This window comes from Thalassophryne amazonica, chromosome 8 (genome assembly GCF_902500255.1).
Source record: "Thalassophryne amazonica chromosome 8, fThaAma1.1, whole genome shotgun sequence".
NCBI classification, from domain to species: Eukaryota; Metazoa; Chordata; class Actinopteri; order Batrachoidiformes; family Batrachoididae; genus Thalassophryne; species Thalassophryne amazonica.
This window is the reverse complement of record NC_047110.1, coordinates 21,083,534-21,103,026: the sequence shown is the minus strand read 5'-3', so window position 1 is coordinate 21,103,026 and position 19,493 is coordinate 21,083,534. Positions and strand designations below refer to the sequence as shown.

The 19,493-nt window shown below is 44.3% G+C and overlaps 1 protein-coding gene across 1 annotated transcript in view; it reads right to left on the bottom strand.

Annotated features, from left to right (window-relative positions):
* Window positions 1–19,142, bottom strand: part of smc1b (structural maintenance of chromosomes 1B) — a 164,029-nt gene extending 144,887 nt beyond the window's left edge. Inside the window, exons 1-3 of the mRNA XM_034175841.1 lie at window positions 19,022–19,142; window positions 18,498–18,686; window positions 9,354–9,466 (exon numbers count right to left, since the gene is read on the bottom strand). Coding sequence (XP_034031732.1) covers window positions 9,354–9,466; window positions 18,498–18,686; window positions 19,022–19,130 — 411 coding nt within the window. The 5' untranslated portion in view covers window positions 19,131–19,142. The remainder of the gene's footprint in view (window positions 1–9,353; window positions 9,467–18,497; window positions 18,687–19,021) is intronic.
* Window positions 19,143–19,493: the final 351 nt, after the last annotated feature.

Here is a 19,493-nt window from a genome sequence, read left to right as displayed (position 1 = left end):
AAAAATGTTTATGTTTAAGAAAATGCAGCTTTACAAGGTTAATCAAGTGATTTTGTGATGTAAATTTACTTATCCGTTTTACTTGTTCAGAGTTGGCTGGCAGTTTAGTGAAGTGATGGAGTGTGCGCTGGTCAGTAGACGGCAGAGACTGCTGCTCTGCTTCTTTTAGCTCTGGGTGATGCCGCAGCATGTGGTCTTGAGGATTTGAGGTGTTTCCGAAGTACTTGACTTTCATTTTGCAGATTTTGCACACTGCATAAGTCATGACAAGCTCCTTCTTACACAGCAAATAATAAAATCCAAAATGCGCCCAAACATTTTCCTTCAGCAAAGACGGTGCTGGCTGAATTAGCTCTTTGCCCGCCATGCTAAGCTGCAGCTCACAAATGTTTGAAGCACGCCGGCCCCTCCCCTAGCGGGGACGCTGCAGTATGGAGGCCGTTGCCTGACACACAGTACACGCAGCGAGTAAGCAAGAAAATGTTAAAAAAAAATGCTTTTTAAAAATCGATTCTTGAACATTTTGGATCCATTCAGAATCTTAATAAATAAGAATCACAATTTGGACGTGAATCCATTTTTTTCCGGCACCCCTACTGAAGACGTTCTGGGTGAGGATGCCAAATGCACCCCTCCAACTGTGACAAAAGGTCCCTCCTCTAAGGAGGCAACGGCTCCCCGCTAAGGAGCATCACAATCATGAGAAACCATGTCCTGCTCAGCTAGTATGGGGCTACCAGCAACATTGTGTGATCGCTCATGCATATCCTGTGTAGTGTCAGCATGATCAACAGAAGAGGAGGAAACACATACAGGAGACCGCCCAGCCAAGGGTGAGTTCAGTTCTGAGAAGGAGCCCCACAGGTGACAGTGTGTTGAGGCCTTCGAGGCAAACAGATTGACTTCTGCCTTGCCATACCTTTCCCAGATCATTTTACCCACATTTCGGTTCAGTCACCACTCGCCCGGTGATGGTTTCTGTCATGAGAGCAAATCTGCAGCACAGTTCTGCACGCCCATCAGATGCACAGCTGTGACACTGTGCAAGTGAGGCAAAGGCCACTGGGGCAGCTTCTGGTCTTCTCTCAGGGAATGAACAGTCCTGGTGCCCCCTTGATAGTTTATATGATAGGCTGCTGATGTGCTGTCTGACCGAACATACACGTTTCCCCTCTAAGGCAGGGGAGAGATGCCTCAGAGCATACAGGCCAGTGCCTGCATAGCCCGCAGCTCTAGCACATTGATGTGCTGAAGCTTCTCCCAAGGACTCCAGACACCCCTGACCATTCTGTGGTTCCACACTGCTCCCCAGCCTGAAAGTGAGGCATCTGTTAGTATGAACTCCTGGTGGGAGTGCAGAGAGCCCAGAGGAAAACACGTGTCTTGAACTCCCTGTCTCCCCAGGGTCGAAGATGTCAAAGGCACCAGCTGGGAAGATGCACAGACCTGTTTTAATGCAGCTTGGGGTTGAGGCCCAAGCTGTTGAGCCAAGTTTGTAAGGGGCACAAAAACAGGAGTCCCAGAGATACGACTGACACTGCAGTCAGCTTCTCCATCAGCTAGAGGAGTAGACCGTATGTCAGTCTTGTATTCCTGCAAACACAGGAGACCAGAGTGAGAAGATCATCCACTCTTTGTGGGGATGGGCAAGCTCTCATGACCAGTGAGTCGACTGCAATGCCAATAAAAATCACGTGTTGGCTTTGAGTCAAGAAGGTTTTTGCAAAATTCAAAGAGAGCCCTAGCTGCAGCACGTGGTTCAGTAGAGTCAAAGTGTCATTGAGTGCTTGCCTCTGGCTCAGAGTACACACACGCCAGTCGTCTAGGTATGGAAGAATCCATATCCCATGAGCCAGCAAAGGAGAGAGAGCTGCTGCCACACACCTGGTGAACATATGGGGAGGGACGTGGAACTGGTATGCCCGTCCCTCGATGGCAAACCAGAGGAACTAGCTGTGGTGAACTGCCACTGGAATACGGAAATAGACATCCTTCAGGTCCACACTGGTAAGCCAGTCCCACTGCCCGTTGTGTGGAGCATGCGAAAATGCGGCACTATCACATAATAATTTAAAATTCTGAGGTCAAGAATAGGACAAAAATCACCATCCTTTTTTGAAACTAGAAAATAAATTGAATACAACCCTCTTAACTGATCCAAACTATGAACCTGTGCTATGGTTTCTTTCTTCAGGAGCTCTACAATTTCTTGCATGAGAAAAAGAGACCTCTCTGGCTCTGTAATAACCGTAACATTTACCCCATTGAACTTGGAGGGATGACGATTGAACTTAATATTGTAGCAACTGACTAATGTGGTAACCACTCATTGGTCTTAGACCAAGGCCGACCACCAGTCAAGCTGTTTCTGGTGAAAAAATGATCAGTGGCTCGTACTGGCTGCCAAACCCAGCATGTTCCAGAGTCTGTTGGTCCACAGGGCCGAAAACCTGGCTTGGGATGATAGGTAGGGTCTGTAGTGATCCCCTGCATGCCTCAGATAATAGAGATTGGGCTAACCACACTTGGCATCAGGGTATGGTCAGGGTGGACATCAGGTTCTCATGACATGTAGGCAAAAGCCTAGGGCAAAGCATTACTCAGGCTCTGTGTGTCACTGTCAGTGCCAGCGTCCTGCAGAGACCATGAGACTGCAAGTACAAGGTGAGAAGACCAATGCAAGCCGCTGTGTCATAGCTCTTGGTGAGGAGCTCATCGGTGACCCTACACTGAGGCAGTGGACAATGGGCTTCTGGATAGACAGCATGAGCGGGCACCACAAAAAGGCCACTAATGACAGTGACAACTGATGGCATGTGGTCTAAGTCATACTGCATCACAACCTGCACTGCGCACAGTGCAATTAGATTAATACAAACATTAACGGTAACAAGCCAAATTGTTAGAAAGGCTCTCAATGTTTATGTTTGTTGTATTACATGCCTCAATTGTCCACTGTAAGAGCGGAGGTGCAACGTTTAGCTGTGCCACCTTAAGAGAGCGCCAGTGTGTGTCATTATTGAATAACCACACACACACCCCCATGTGCACTCTCCTCCCCAGATACACTTTTATGCCTGTAACTCACCTGTGCCTGCAACTGTTCAGTAAACTGCCCAAACTGAACCATTATCTCCTGTTATTGTGTCATGACTGACGCCCCGGGGATGAAAGAGGCTTATTACCATCACAAGCCAACCCCATACAGTCCTTTAAATCTGGTCTACATAACATTTATGGTCCTTCGAGTCGGATAGCTCCCTTTACCCCTGGACTACATGGAGTATGAAGAGCAGTATTACAGAGCACGGCCTAAGCATCTGACACGCCACTAGCCCACCTCGATGACTATGAGGGCAACTACGCCGGGCACAGGCAGAGAGACAGGCATGGGCAAGAGGAAGTGCAGTCATCTCAAGAAGAGGGCGTGGCTACGATGATCACCCTGAATTCCCCTTACTACCCTTATATTGACCACTGCCGGAGGGATGCTGCTCCAGATGAGGCGGACCTGTACTACCGAGAGCAGCAGACATACGGTCCAGAAACCCAGCTACGCCCAACTACGGTGCAGAGAGAGGGAACCAAGGGAAAGGATACGAGATCCACTCACACTGCCCCATCCAAGCTGAGAACGCACCTTGAGGGAGGAAATCAGAGTGATACAGAAAGAGAGTGCCATGCTACGACAGTCACAGCACATCACACATACGCACTAATGTGCAGAGACCCTGTGATGTTCAAGCGAAAATGGGGAGGTTAACTGGCACAGTGAATAGTCCTCTGCAAGATACACCACTTTCTGCTGCGGCTGCTGGTGTTGGGGATGAAGAGGACTGGTCTGACCCCCCCACCGTGGCCTGACATGGAAATCAGCAAGGAGCCATCAGAGCAATTAATGGTGGAAAGGTTGGATAGCCTAATGGTGGAGCTCCAGCTAATTAAGGATCAGGCCATGTCAGCAAACAGTCACGTGACATCACTGCGGCGGGCCTGTGGCCCTCCACCTATGCATTTTGAGCCTACTCAATTACATGGGGCACCAAATAACGGTAGAGAGGAGACGTACCCAGCATACAGGACAGCCACGTACCCTGAACACTGCCCATACCGAGAGGACCTGACCTCACGGCCTCCTCCATCCAGCAGTTCAAATTATGTTGCTCGATATTCCCCTGCACCGCCTCCTGACCACTTTCAATAAACTACATACAATCCATTCCAGACAGCTACAATCCACGCTGCAACGTCTACACCTCAGCAGCCTCACTACCGATATCAACCTGTGGCTCCTCCTCTTGCCCTCACAGTTAAATCTTGTGCCACTGCCTATGCCTATGCACCTAGACAGCCTCCAAACTTCCACCAGCCTGCATACTCATAGCCTCTACCCCACCGAGCACCATTGTCCCAGCAGCCTATACACCACAGCAGCCTGCCACCTTTCCAGTTTCCACCCAACAAGTTAGATAGATGCAGAGTCAGGACCAGCATACCCCTATTCCATTGCACCATAACTCAGCACCAAGCCGCTGAACAGGTATACAGGGGTCTACGCCCAACCATCCCTAACTTCAGCCACCGTGACCCGTGTGAGTGGGCACGATTAAAAATACCCCTGGAAAACCTTTTACCTATCGAGGGGACCAAGCTGTTCAAGTACCAGATTCTGGTCGACCACCTTAAGTTTGAAGAGACAAAGCTGATAGCAGACTCCTACTTGAACTCCCCCACGCCCTAACATAACACCACGTCAGCCCTTAATGATAAATTTGGTCAGCCACACCAAATAGCCATCAAGAAAATAACCAGTGTCCTATCTGCCGTGGTGACACTGCAGCCTTCGAGTAGTTTGCCCTCGACATACAGTCACTGGTTGGCCTTCTGAAGACCTTAGGCCCAAAGGGGATGTGGAACTTCGCTGCGGGTCGCATGTAGTGAGGTTGTTAAGCAAGCTACCTCTCGAGCAAACAGCTGACTTCCGTTGGTGCACCTTTAAACACCCCGGTGCTGTAGCCACACTTAATGATCTTGCTCAGTGGCTACAATATGAATCGTGGGGTCAAGACTTTGATGGGCAGAGAGACTAACCGAAGGGCAGAGAGAGAAGCACATCCCCAGATCAGAGGGTTACCAAAGGCGGAAGTCTGTGGCAGTCCTCCATGGAGCTCAGGAGCCTGAACAGAACAATGGGAAATGCACCAAAGGGAAGAAGAGTAGAGCCAAGCTCTACTGTCCCTTCTGTGAAAATGAAGAACACTTCCTCAGTCAGTGTACTAAAGAAGATCTCAAGGGAACAGCTCAGAGAGTGGATAAAGGCCAACAGGAGGTGCTGGCGCTGTGCAAGGCCTCACCAGGCAGCCCAGTGTGACTTAAAGAACCCCTGCAGCCTATGCCAAGGGAAACATCTACTGGTTTTACACGAAGCCAATGATAGATCATTGAGACTGGACAACAAAGAAGAAAGTTGTCTAGTGAGTTAAACCACTGAGATCCTTTATGTCGACCGACCACCAGAGGACCACCGGGTTCTACTGAAGGTTGTCAGGGTGCTCCTCCATCACGGAAGTCGCACAATAAACACCTACGCTATCTTGGATAACGGGTCTGAAAGGACTATGCTTCTGTCAGCAGCAGCTCAAGAGCTTGGCATCCAAGGCAACCAAGAAGACCTGCGGCTCTACCGTGTCTTTCCACATCTCTCCCGCTGATCAACCTAAGACCAGATTCCTCATCTCCAAGGCCTTTACCTCATCCCGCCTTGGTCTAGCCGACCAGTCCTACGCAGTAGACAGTCTCCAGAAAAGGTACACTCACCTAGTTGGCTTACCTATCAAGTCCTTTCAAAAAGTCAGACCCCTGGTGCTTATCGGTTCTGACCACCCACATCTGATCACCTCCATTGAGCCAGTCAGACTATGTCCTCCAGGTGGGCCCGCTGCTGTTCGGACCAGATTGGGGTGGACTCTTCAGGGACCAGCAAGACCTGTCCAGCAAACTCTACGCCCCCAGCAGTGTCTGGTGATGTCTGTTCCCCCACATGTCAGAGCTCTTTAAGCACGTTGAGAGGCTGTGGCAGCTGTATACCTTTCCATACAAGACTCAGAAGATCATAATCAGGTCGACGCAAGACCAAGCAGCTGTGGCTCTGTTGGAAGCAAAGACCACCCGTGTGGAAGTAGCAGGAGTCCAGCCCTATGCCACCCCCTTTTGCGCAAGCTAGATATGCCTCTACTTCATGCCACCAAAGAAGCAGTCATGCCGAGTGGTACATCCCTCACCACATGGTGAATCACAACAATAAGAACTGGGTTGTCTTCAGTTGCTCCTATCAGTACAGAGGCCAAAACCTGAATGAGATGCTGCTGCCTGGACCCACTCTTGGGGCTTCACTTCTAGGAGTGTTGCTGCGTTTCCGGGAACACACTGTCGCCCTAAGTGCCGACATAAAGGCAATGTTCCACCAAGTCCGCCTCCTGCCTGAAGACCGTGCCCTCCTGCGGATTGTGTGGTGTGATGTAACCCGGGATGACCCTCCGGCAATGTTTGAGTGGTAGGTTCTACCATTCGGCACCACCTGCAGTCCATGCTGTGCCACGTTCGCCCTGCAGCACCACATAGCTGATCACAGCCAGTCAGGAGACGCCGTGAAGTTCTCGATCGACAGGTGGTTCTTTGTAGACCACCTACTGCAAAATCTTCCTAAGCCTGAGGACACCAGACATCTAGCAGACAGACTTCGAGAGCTTCTTGTATCTGGAGGATTTGAACTTTGCCAGAGGGCAAGCAACGTGTCAAATGTCATCGAACACCTACCCAAGGAGGCCAGGTCAGACAGCAGACTGACAGCTGTACTGCTGAAGATTACCGCAGGGCGGAGATCCTTATACTCCAGCAAGCCCAGCAGGAGAGTTTTCCAAATGAGTTGCGGCTCCTTAAGGCAGGCAAACCCATCTCACCCAGCAGCCGACTGCTCACCTTGTCACCTGAGATGAATGAACAAGAAGGCATTATCCCTGTCAGCGGCAGACTCTGTCGGGCTGTAGGCCTTGAGCAGACAGCAGTGCATCCCATTGTGCTAGACCCTCATCACCCCTCTACCAGGTTCCTAATTCAGGACTTCAATAGTCGCCTGCATCATCCAAGACCTGAGAGGTTGTTGGTCATATCCGGCGCTGATGGTCATATCCGGTCAGCGGATGTGAAGATCGGAGATTGTGACTGTACAGGGCCACTTGCCAGGCTGGTCATTCCGCCAGCTGTCCCGACTGGTGAGGGGGAAGACAGCACTGCAATGAATGTCACCTCTTAGTGACACTAAAAATTTTGTCACCTTTCTGTGGAGCAAATAGATTTCATATATTCGGAGGTGGCTGTTAGAAAGGTTCTCAATGTTTATGTTTGTTGTATTACATGCCGCAATAGTCCACCTTAAGAGCGGAGATGCAATGTTTACTTGTGCCACCTAAAGAAAGCAATGGTTTGCATTGTGAGATAACAGCAGATAGAGTAGTTAACCACAGACAAGTTAGCTGGCTACATGTGGGAAACAAACGTAACATGCAGGTCAATTTAAAGAATATGCCAGCAGTGTGTGACTAACATAAATGCCAACAAATAACAGGTTAAACATTCATGCTACAGCGGTCAAAGACAGCGCGACATGTCCTGGCTTGTCCCATAAGCATTAGTGGTAACAAGTTAAGCCACCAATCATTTACTCGTTGTAAGCAGGTTTATTCACCGTGAGCAGTAGCCTAGCTAAGGAAAGAAATAGTAGTCTTACAGCCTCTGGAGGACGTGTATGTGTAACTCCAACCAAAAAGGTCGCGAGGCTCCCACAACACAAGCGAGCCAAACAATTCGACCTTCTGCTCTCATGCGAGCGATGGAAAAATAAATTAATGTTCGGTGACACGGTCTTATATATTGTTGGTTGATGTTACCAAGGTCACACCCACTAATGTGCAAGAGCATGTGGAATAATTCAGGCGCTAACCACTGCCCTCTGGTGGTCAGGAAGAATGAAATAGAACCACCTTCATTTAGTATTTATAATTTCTTGTTTATTTTCTATGACCTTGTTTATTTTCTATAAATGACCTATTATTAACCTACAGTTGTGGTCTGACCTTTACATACACTCATCATGGCCATCACTGTAATTTTGGGTTTTTAATGATGTCCTTGAATTGTTCTTTTGCCAGGGTGGAATGATTGTACATCATACATCTTTAATTAATTTAAAACATAAGAATTGGGTGCACAACAATTTTTGTTGGATCCTCTTTAGTTTAAGTGAATGTATGTATATACATTCACTTAATACCCCTGCTCCAAAACAAGTTCCAGCTGGACTGAAATTTGCAGCTGCAGATATGGACAAGCCAAACGCTTTCTAGAAAAACGTTTTTTGGTCACACAAGACAAAAAATTGAGCTATATGGCCACAATGATAAGAGGTATGTTTGGAGGAGTAAAGGTCAAACCTAAGAACACGGTACCAACTGTCAAGCATGGTGGTGGTAGCATCATGCTCTTGGGCTGTTTTACTGCGAGTGGTACTGGTGCATTGCACAAAGTTGATGAAATAAAGAAGGACTACTTTAAATTCCTCAATGTCTCCTCAAACCAACAGCTAGAATGGTTGACTTTGGCCACAAATGGGTGTTCTAACAGGACAATGATCCCAAACTCACATAAAACTGGCTGTGGGTTGGAAAAAGCAAGCTAACATTAAGGTTCTGGAATGGCTTTCCCAAAGCCCTGACCGCAAGCCTTTTGAAAATTTCTTGATTACACTTAAAAGTCGGGTCCATGCCAGGAAACCAACCAATTTAAATGAGATCTGCCAATTCTTCAAGAAGAATGGAAAATATCTTGCCAGAATTATGCCAGGAACTTGCTGATGGCTATCCAAAGTGTCTGGTCAAGGTAGAGCTTGCTAAAGGACATTTAACAAAATATTTGTGACGGGTGTATGTATATATTTGAGCGTGGATGTATAATTTTGACCCTGTATAGATGAAACATGATCCAAAGTACATTCAGACTTGTGCACCCAATTCTTGTTTTTAAAGTCATTGTGACGGTGAATGCTCAAGAGATGGCGCATTATTTACTGTACACTCTGTATCTGACTTTCTTTGATACACTGTTCTCTATTACAAGATCCTGCTAGTTTTGTATGTGTGTATTTTTGTATTGTGTTTGAAATCTTATGAGCTCTTCAAATGTTCCAACACAGAGGCTGTGTCACGACAATGTTCTTTGAAATCTATGACTGTTCTACCATGAAAAAAAATCTTTACGTGAATACATTTGTTCTGTCAGAATACCATCCAGACTGTTACCTGAAAGACCAGAAAGTTCTGAGCTTTGGTGATAATACCAATCTTCTCCAACTCTTCTGTGTATCTGGCGTGAGTAACATGGGCACCATTGATGCGATACTCAGATGAGTCACCTAAAGAAATGCACTAAATGTCAGTTGTTTTGAACAAAAAACAGTCATTTTTACTCAGGCCTAGAGGCATCTAAGCATATATTTTTGATAATTGTATGGACACAGGCACTGCAATATTTCAGTGTTCTGTTATTGCTCCAATAAAGGCGAACATAATTTCATTTGTGGTACTCAATGATTTGAATGACAATATTTAAAGAACCTAGCAGTTTATCTTAAATGCTGCATGAGAGGTAAAAAAAACATTTGAAATTCAATTTTGTAAAATACTGAAACATTACCTCAAAATATTTCATTATTCTTCAAATGTAATGTGAAGTAATAAAACAAAGCCATGGGATTTAAAACATATTATTCTTCATTTTTATGACCTATCTTAACAAAATACAGACCTGCCAACATTGAGGGCCCCTTCACACTTAACACGATTGAGTCCGCATTGTGCACGGAGGAGGATTCGAATGTCACTCGTGAAAAATTGGTTTAAATTACATTCTTTTTCACTTATATAAATGGGAAATGCAACAACACCAATTTTTCCATCCAGTGCTGATGTCAGCATTTGTGGGATACATAGATTTTTTGACTGAAACTGTTTGGCACTGGATGGATTGTGCGGCGAAGCCACACAACACAAGCATCAAAGGCACGAAGTCCTCTAGGGGGGGTTCAGGGGCATGCTCCCACAGAAATTTTTTTTTAAATGTTGCATTTTGGTGCATTCTGGTAGATTCTTGACACACAATTCTTACTTAGAAAAATCAGTGTTCTCAGTTCTCAATTTTCTGGAGAATATCTTAATCATTTCACTGTAAAATCATATTTTAATCAATAATAGTAAACTGAATCCACTATGAATGTAAATTTTTCACATACTTTTATTTTATCTTATAACTTCACCTTAAGCAGTGATAGCTATCGCACCACAATAGAAGGATTTTAATGTCAAAATTCAATTCAAATGTATGTATACAGGACTCATTATTTTATTTTACAAGACTCTTTTTTTTTTTTTCAAACAAACTACAAGCTGGTTGGGTGGGCATCTCTTATTTTTCACATGGGGTTGTACTGATATTAATTTTGATTTTGACAGAAAACAGTCATACGAGGTCTGTGAGAAAAGTATCCGACCTTTTTATTTTTTTCAAAAAACATATGGATTTGAATCACGTGTGATTGCATCAGCCAAGCTTGAATCTTCGTGCGCATGCATGAGTTTTTTCACGCCTGTCGGCTGCGTCATTCGCCTGTGAGCAGGCTTTGTGTCAGCACTGGTCCACCCCTCTCGTCGTTTTTTTATTGCGAATACATGTCTGAACGATTTGGAGCTTTGCTGCATCAATTTTTTTCCAGAAACTGTGACAGACCTCCAGGTGGACACCGTTTGGAAAATTCATATGGCTTTCAGGGACGATTTTATGGGGATTACACAGATTAAGGAGTGATCCAGACGGTTTAAAGACCGCCCACAACTGCTGAGAGCACGCCGCGCTCCGAGCGCCGATCGACAGGCTCACACCCCGCTGAAACAACCAGATCATTTCCAACGTGAAGGCTTTGTTGATCCGGGACGTCGTCTGACTTTCACAAAAAGGCAGAAGGCGTGGACATCAGCACTTTTTCGGCACATTCCACTGTTACAGTTTTTTTTTCATGGAAAGAAAAGCGAAGGGACACGCCACGGAGCCGTTCATTACGTGGCACAAAACCACCTCTGTGTTGGTCTCTCAGGACGGCTTTCAGGTGGATTTCAGATGGCTGTCGGTTGCTTTTCAGTCGTGTGATTATCCGAGAAATTGAGCATGAGCTGGACATGCCCCAACATGTCCTGTGAGGCTTCATCACGGTGTTGCTTTGCGCCATGCGGCTCCACCGCGACGCGCGGAACCCCTCCGCACGTCTGTCTCAATGTGCCGAAAAAGTGCTGATGTCCACGTCTTTTCACAATTCCTGTGCTAGTTAGACGACATACAGGATCAAGACAGCATCCAGTTTAGAAATGAACGACAAATTCCACTGTTACAGGAGTTTTTGTCATGGAAAGAGGAGCAGAGTTCCGTGCGTCGCGGTGAAGCTGAATGGCGCAAAGCAACGCCGTGATGAAGCCTCACAGGACATGTTGGGGCATGTCCAGCTCATTTCTCGGATAATCACACGACTGAAAAGCAACCGACAGCCGTCTGAAATCCACCTGAAAGCCGTCCTGTGAGACCAACACAGAGGTGGTTTTGTGCCACGTAATGAACGGCTCCGTGGCGTGTCCCTCCGCTTTTGTTTCCATGAAAAAAACTCCTGTAACAGTGGAATGTGCCGAAAAAGTGCTGATGTCCACGCCTTCTGCCTTTTTGTGAAAGTCAGACGACGTCCCGGATCAACAAAGCCTTCACGTTGGAAATGATCTGGTTGTTTCAGCGGGGTGTGAGCCTGTCGATCGGCGCTCGGAGCACGGCGCGCTCTCAGCAGTTGTGGGCCGTCTTTAAACCGTCTGGATCACTCCTTAATCTGTGTAATCCCCAGGTCAGATACTTTTCTCACAGACCTCATACAACCTGTTAAAATGATACTTTCCAAGTGTTATCACAGTTAAAACGATAAATACTGCATGTTTTACTAAATGTTCTGTTTTAACTAAATGTACTGTTCGACAGCCCTGTCAATCTGTATGTGTAACGGCCCCCTGCTCAGACAGATGCATTCCGTTAACACTGTATGCGTAATTTTCTCCTGCCCTGATGTGGATAAAAGCTGGGCTCAGACAGCCACACTTTTCACTCTTCTAATCAGGACACCCTGGTTGGCACAGTGTCTGGAGTACTTTGTATTAAAAAGCCTGTTATTTGACAAACGGTCAATGTCTTGACTCTTTTCTTTCACAGACAAGCCTTAAAATCCTTCGGCCTCAACAAACCAAAGATTAGCACCCACGTGCACCATCCTTGGCCTCCGTGACCCTTTGCGCCGGCGGGGCCCCCTCCCCAGATGGGCCAGCGATTGCAGCGCCCCGCACATTGGGCCATTTTTCTGGCTGCTCCTCCTCGGCTACATGGGCTGTGGTCTCCGCCAAGATGCACAGATCGTTCTCTGATCATCGGACTTTGTTTAACGTTTGTGTTTTGTCATGGTTTGTGTCATCTGGATGTAAACAGAATCAAATAAAGAGCTGTAGTTGATTATGTGAAAAATGGGTTTGCACACGGTCAGATTCCCACAACGTTTTGTGCTAAAACAGCGGGAGATGACACCACTCATATAGCAGAGATGTGTGATAGCAGTATAGGAATAATTAATTATACGGAAATATCAAAATCTGAATTTATGATTTTGACTGAAATCAATCATATGACGGAAGCCTAGCACCCATGGGGATACTGACAATTTACACATCATGTAAAACGACATACAAACATTTTTCACATCAATATTTGACTTTTATTGCGGGTGGACTGAAAGGTGCAGGAGGCAAAATTTATTTATTTAACCAGGTTAGTCCCTTTGTGATAGAGACCTCTTTTGCAAGGGAGACCTGAACAATTATAAAGTTTTCAATTCACCTAATCTGCATGTCTTTAAATGTGGGAGGAAACTGGAGCACCTGGAGGAAACCCACGCAAACACGGGCAGAACATGCAAACTCCACACAGAAAGGCCCCAGGTGGGAATCGATCCTATGAGCTTCTTGCTGTGAGGCAACAGTGCTAACCACTATAAGCCACCGTGCTGCCCAAAATATCGCTGGAGTGCGCAAGACAACTGAAAAAACCACCTTGGTGGCTACTACGTCGCTGTATTATGTTACTAATCCATATGTATTGATTTCTAAAGCCCCTTTCACACTGGAGCAAACGTAGAGCTGCGTATTGCAGCGGTGTGTTTTGTTTAAGTATGCCTGAAATGCACACGTACTCAGCCTTTTTCTGTGTTTATTGCATTCGTAGATTTGGTTGCAGCTGCATGTGTTTGCTTCTTAGTGTGTGTGCACAGTCACGTGTATCCCCTGTTGCTATTTAAAACCAATTCAACTCTTTTTCACTTCACTCCTGCCGGCTGTGCAGAACACATTGTGCTTGGAAAACAGTGGACTGTACCATGAGGTTTTTCCAGTTGCATTACTGCCACGCATGTAGTCATAGCTGCTATTTTCTGCCTCTGTGGAAGTGCGTTCAGTTCTCTACTGCACGGTGTGGTGCGGGTCAGAAACAGAGTCATTTAACATTATTTTATTTATTTATTGATTTGTCTTGTTGGATCATTTTGATTGTGTACAGATGCTGCTGAGTCTGGTTGTGGTAAAGGCTGTCGTAAATGAAGCGCTGTGACTCTTTAAACTTTTAAAGTTCCGGTTGCTCCGATCAGGTCCGCTGATTTGTTCAGACCTGATCGATCAGGGCGTCTGATGATCGCACCAACATGCAGCGACAGCACTTTTATTTTGAAGAGTCACAGCACTTATTCAGGTTTGATCAGACCTGATCGATCAGGGCGTCTGATGATCGCACCGACATGCAGTGACTGTGCTTTTATTTTGATGAGTCACAGCACTTATTCAGGTTTGATCACCTGATCGATCAGGTCGTCTGATGACCGCACTGACAAGCAGCGACTGCGCTTTTATTTTGAAGAGTCACAGCGCTTATTCAGGTTTGATCAGACCTGATCGATCAGGGCGTCTGACGATCGCACTGACATGCAGCGACGGCGCTTTTATTTTAAAGAAGTTACAGGTTTGATCAAACCTGAGAGACAGAGAGAGAGAGAGGGAGAGAGCGACAGAGAGACAGAGAGAGAGAGAGGGAGAGAGCAACAGAGAGACAGAGAGAGAGAGAGAGACAGAGAGAGAGAGAGCGACAGAGAGACAGAGAGAGAGAGAGAGGGCGCGAGCAACAGAGGGAGAGAGGGCGAACAACCGACCTGCTGTTTGTGTTCTGTTTCTGGATTTATGAGCTGATGTTCGATTCCCTGTCCTGAGCACACACATCCATCAGAGGCTGCAGCTGCGTGATCATGTTCTCCAGCTGATTCACTCTGGATGCACGCACTCAGTTTTTTGATGTGTACAGGATGGCCATGTTGCACCGACTTGCATGCAGTAACTCTGTGCTGCATAGACCTGCTTAAAACTGCGTATTTTCTGTGTCCAGTGCTCTACACCGAAAAAATTAAACATGTTTAATTTCTTCCGTCCTACGCGCGTAGCTCTCAACATACTGCTGCGTAGGGAGCAAAATCTCAGCGTAGAGCTGCAAAGTGGGTGGAGAGCTGCTCAACTCGGCGTAGATGATATGCCACAATACACAGCTCTACGTTTGCGCCAGTGTGAAAGGGGCTGAACACAAAACTGTGAAAAGGGAGAATAGATATAAGTATAAAGAAAATAAAAAAAAGAAGCAAAAGACACGATTAGCACTTACATCTTTCACTGCTGAATTTACATTTGAAATTTTCAACCATTGGAAAAAAAAAAGTATTTCATATGATATCAGAAGACTGTAGAACTTATATTTGCAAATTCTGCTTATTTAAGCCATAATTCGACTCGGATTTCTGAAAAAACAAAATAGAAAAGAAATTTTAAGAATTTAAGTGCCCTGTGGGGCATTTTGGTGCAATATTTGGATTAAATTTGGACTTGAAACAGCTGTTAAATTTCTCTTGTGATCTCATGCAGTATGGCATGTTGTACCATCCTGTAGGAGTATATACATAATATAACAACACAATAGTTTACAAATATAGCTAACTCATGCAAAAAACGTTATTGATTTAGTTTGTTTTTTGATTGGGCTTAAAGACTAGGCAATTAAAATCTCAACATTCAAAGAACTAGTTAACTTCATAATGCTTTCAGACTAGAGACTAGATAATTGCTTTCAGACTAGATAAAGATACATAACAACATAATACCGATGAGATTCTGCTTAGGATCAATTCACTTTTGTATGCCATCACAGATGACATTACCATGTAAACATACTATTATAGTAAATACATATACAGTCAGCCTATTTGTCTGCTCTGAACACTGACATGGCATCTAATCACTCATTCTATACTGATTCAGATTCAGATTCAGGAACAAAAGAAATCTGCAGGTTTTCTATCATTTCAACACACTTCGTTAACACCGCTGGGTTTCCCATGAGCCAAAAAGATAGAGTGAAAAAAAAAAACCTGAGATTCCTCTTGTGATCTCCTACAGCACGACATAGCATGCATTCAAAAGCCACTTGATTACTATTATTCATTCAATAATGCACAACAATAAAATGTTAAATTTGTGTAACTCTTTTACTGTTTTCCCGGGGGGGTGGGGGGGGGGGGGGTGCTGTGCTCTTGCAAATGTGTGTGGAGAGCCTGAATGTGTACTACAATAAATGTTTCTTCTCAATGCTTTGGATTGAATGGAGAGAAATAAAAAGTTGTAGTACTGTAGTGGAAACAAAGGGAGTCCAAATTGGCTCTAAAATGAGCAACAACAACAACAATTATACATGACGCCATCGCCATGAGGAATTATGCAGGCTTGGGGGATAGACTAGCTTGTTACTCCCGGTACTTTAACATAATATTTCATGACAAAAAATAAAATGAATTCTGCTAAATTATCTCCTATAAGTTCATCTGAACATTAAGTCTTTAACATACCTGTGTTTGTGATGAATTGTGAAGTTAAAAGCGAATTGAACGACGAACTAGTGAACTGGTAGAAATTTTGTTGAAGACAGATTTGGCGCGGGAAGCTGAGAAAGATGTCTGGGACATCGAGACATACCGCACTATGCCTTGTCTCGCACCGCTAATGTAAGCGTAAAGAGAATCTGCGGTGGTAGAGTCGCCGCGATTTTTAACCAATCAAAATGCATGTCATCTTCACGTTGCGGATCCCAAGATGGCTGCCTCCATCTCCGGTAAACACAGAGGGTTCTAGCTAGGATAAAATTTTAGCATAGTGGTAATGTCAAGGGAGCGAAGCGACAGGGGGGATGGATGGTGCAGAAGGGGGGAAGCTTTTGAAAATTCAAGCTAAAAATTGGCCATTCTAGGGGTACCCAAAGGGGAAAAGCAAGGTATGACAGCCCACATCCCTGATTCAGAGAGCTGCGCATTTGAAGCTCATTTCTCGACTGCAACAAGACAAGAGTCCCAGTTAGTGACTTTAATCCACACAAAAATGACTCATGATATTTTAATGGCTTTCAGAGGGGTTAAGAAGTGGACTTACCGCTTCTGAAGAGCAGCGAATCACAGAGCCACGAGACATTGAATTGAAGCATTGCTTCGATTCATACTTCAAACTGGAGTCGCGCTGCAGAAACGGTTGATTACAGACACTGTATTGAAAATCGTAATGATCCAAAATAAGCATAACGGTCCAAAATTATAGCGTAACGGGCCGTAACGCAAGTTTGCGCTAGCTAGAACCCTGAACACACCATTTTATGATAAATTTCTCAGCGATTTGGAGTTTTTCCGCTAAAATACCATTTCGCGGATTTGAGGAAATAAAAATTAATGTTTTGCTAGTTCTTTTAGATGGCGAGATTTTGCAAAAAGACAGAAATCCGTCCAAAGATGGCGAATAAGCATCCATGTGGCTTTCACTTTGCATGGTAGAGTTTTAACTCGCCCTTACAGATGTAGCGACGAATTGTGTTAACTGACAATGGTTTTCTGAATTGTTCCTGAGCCCACGCGGTAAGATCCTTTACACACTGATGTCGGTTTTAAATGCAGTGCAGTGCCACCTGAGGGAACGAAGGTCGCGGGCATTCAATGTTGGTTTTCGGCCTTGCCACTTACATGTAGAAAGTTCTCCAGATTCCCTGAATCTTCTGATTATATTATAGACTGTAGATGATGGAATCCCTAAATTCCTTTCAAATGAACATCGAGAAACATTGTTTTTAAACTGTTGGACTATTTTTTCACGCAGTTGTTCACAAAGTGGTGATCCTCGCCCCATCTTTGCTTGTGAACAGCTGAGCCTTTTGGGGATGCTGTTTTTATACTCAATCATGACATTCACCTGTTTCAAATTAACCTGTTCACCTGTGGAATGTTCCAAAAAGGTGTTTTTTGAGCATTCATCAAGTTTACCAGTATTTTGTTGCCACTATCCCAGCTTTTTTAAAATGTGTTGCAAGCATCCATTTCAAAATGAGCAACTATTTGCACAAAAACAAAAAAGTCTATCCCATTGAAAATGTATGGCACATTATGAAGCATAAAATACGACAGACTGTTGGAACAACTGAAGTCATACTTCAAGCAAGAATGGGAAAGAATTCACCTACAAAGCTTCAACAATTAGTGTCCTCAGTTCCCAAACACTTATTGAGTGTTGTTAGAAGGAAAGGTGATGTAACAGTGGTAAACATACCACTATCGCAGCTTTTTTGAAACGTGTTGCAGGCATCCATTTCAAAATGAGCAAATATTTCCACAAAAACAAAAAAGATTATCAGTTTGAACATTAAATATCTTGTCTTTGTGGTGTATTCAACTGAATATAGGTTGAAGAGGTTTTGCAAATCATTGTAATCTGTTTTTATTTACATTTCTCACAATGTCCCAACTTCACTGGAATTGTGGTTGTAGACTTCTGTGCAGTTCCTCTATTTTAAATGTTGAGATAAGTACATGTTCATATGCATGTTATTCATTCGGGCTGGTGTTTGTTTTATTTTTGAATTATATCTTAAATAAAGCTGAAGACATTTTCTACTTTTCACTTATTGTTCAGAGGTTTTTCTACTGAAACCCAACAGATTTTCTGACTAATGGGCCTTCTGAAAATAAGATGGGCACCATAAAACTTAATTATTAAAAAAATATAACAAAAATGCTTGAACCATTTACTTCACGTGTCATAAGTGCGCAATATATAATAGTTTCACTTCACTCAAAGCTTATTCTTGACCAGTCAAATATTTGTGATCATTTCAAATGATCACAAATGCATGTGATCAGTATGAGTCACATACGTCATATACCTCTGATGCCTTTCCTTTAACTTTTAACAAGCTCTGACCTGAAATGGTTCTGCTGAACACGGTCTCCTGGTCGTTATCGTCGCAGTAGGTGACCGACACGCTGGCTCTGTTAGACACGGGTCGGCCGACGTGGGCTCCGTGGATCAGGTCTCTGAGATGTTTCACCCGGAGAGACGATGCCCGCTCCCCGGTGGCGAAGCTCACCGCCTCCATGATGTTGGACTTCCCTGGTTTGATGTGACATATGTCCAACACACGCATTTTTGAGGTCCCACATCACGGCAGCGTAATTAATAAGAAGGAATCCGCACACAAACGTGAACAATTTAAGCTAGCTACTCAAAGTTAGCTGGCTTTAGTCCGTCTGGTCAAACAACACATTTAGTTTAAAATTTAGTCAGGCGAACATTTTTATCTGATTGGTGTAAACGTTTTCTCATTAAGACAAAAAGGACTATTCTACAATTTAATATTTAAATTAAAGTTCACTCAGTTGAACAACTGGAATGGCTAACTTTTTTTTTTTTTGCTAGCTAAAAGTTTACAGAATAAGTTCACCTACCAGATCCATTAGTGCCAATAATGCAGCTGAATCGCATAAATGGGCCGATAATTTGCTTCCCCTTCCATGACTTGAAGTTTTCAACGTTAATTTGTTTGAGAAATCCCATTTTAATCTTATTTTTTTGGTGGAGTTGATAGCAAATGCTCAGAAATGAGCTCAGCAACACACGAACTGCTGAAGCGGGAAACGGCACTGCCCTGATCGAAAATGAAAAAAATAAAATAAAATACTCAGAATGGAGCTGAACGTAAAGACAGAAAATATTTGTATAATAATGTATTAAATGCCAAATAATTGTGTGTAATCCCCACAATATTCAGAAGCATAAACTGTTAATATTGTTTGGAATAACTAATGGTTCAAAAGTTAAAGATAGCCACTGATATAATTTATAATTATGCATTACAATCAGCATATAAAACATTTTTTAACAATCAGCTAATCTTCATGTTATAAACCAGAGGTCTCA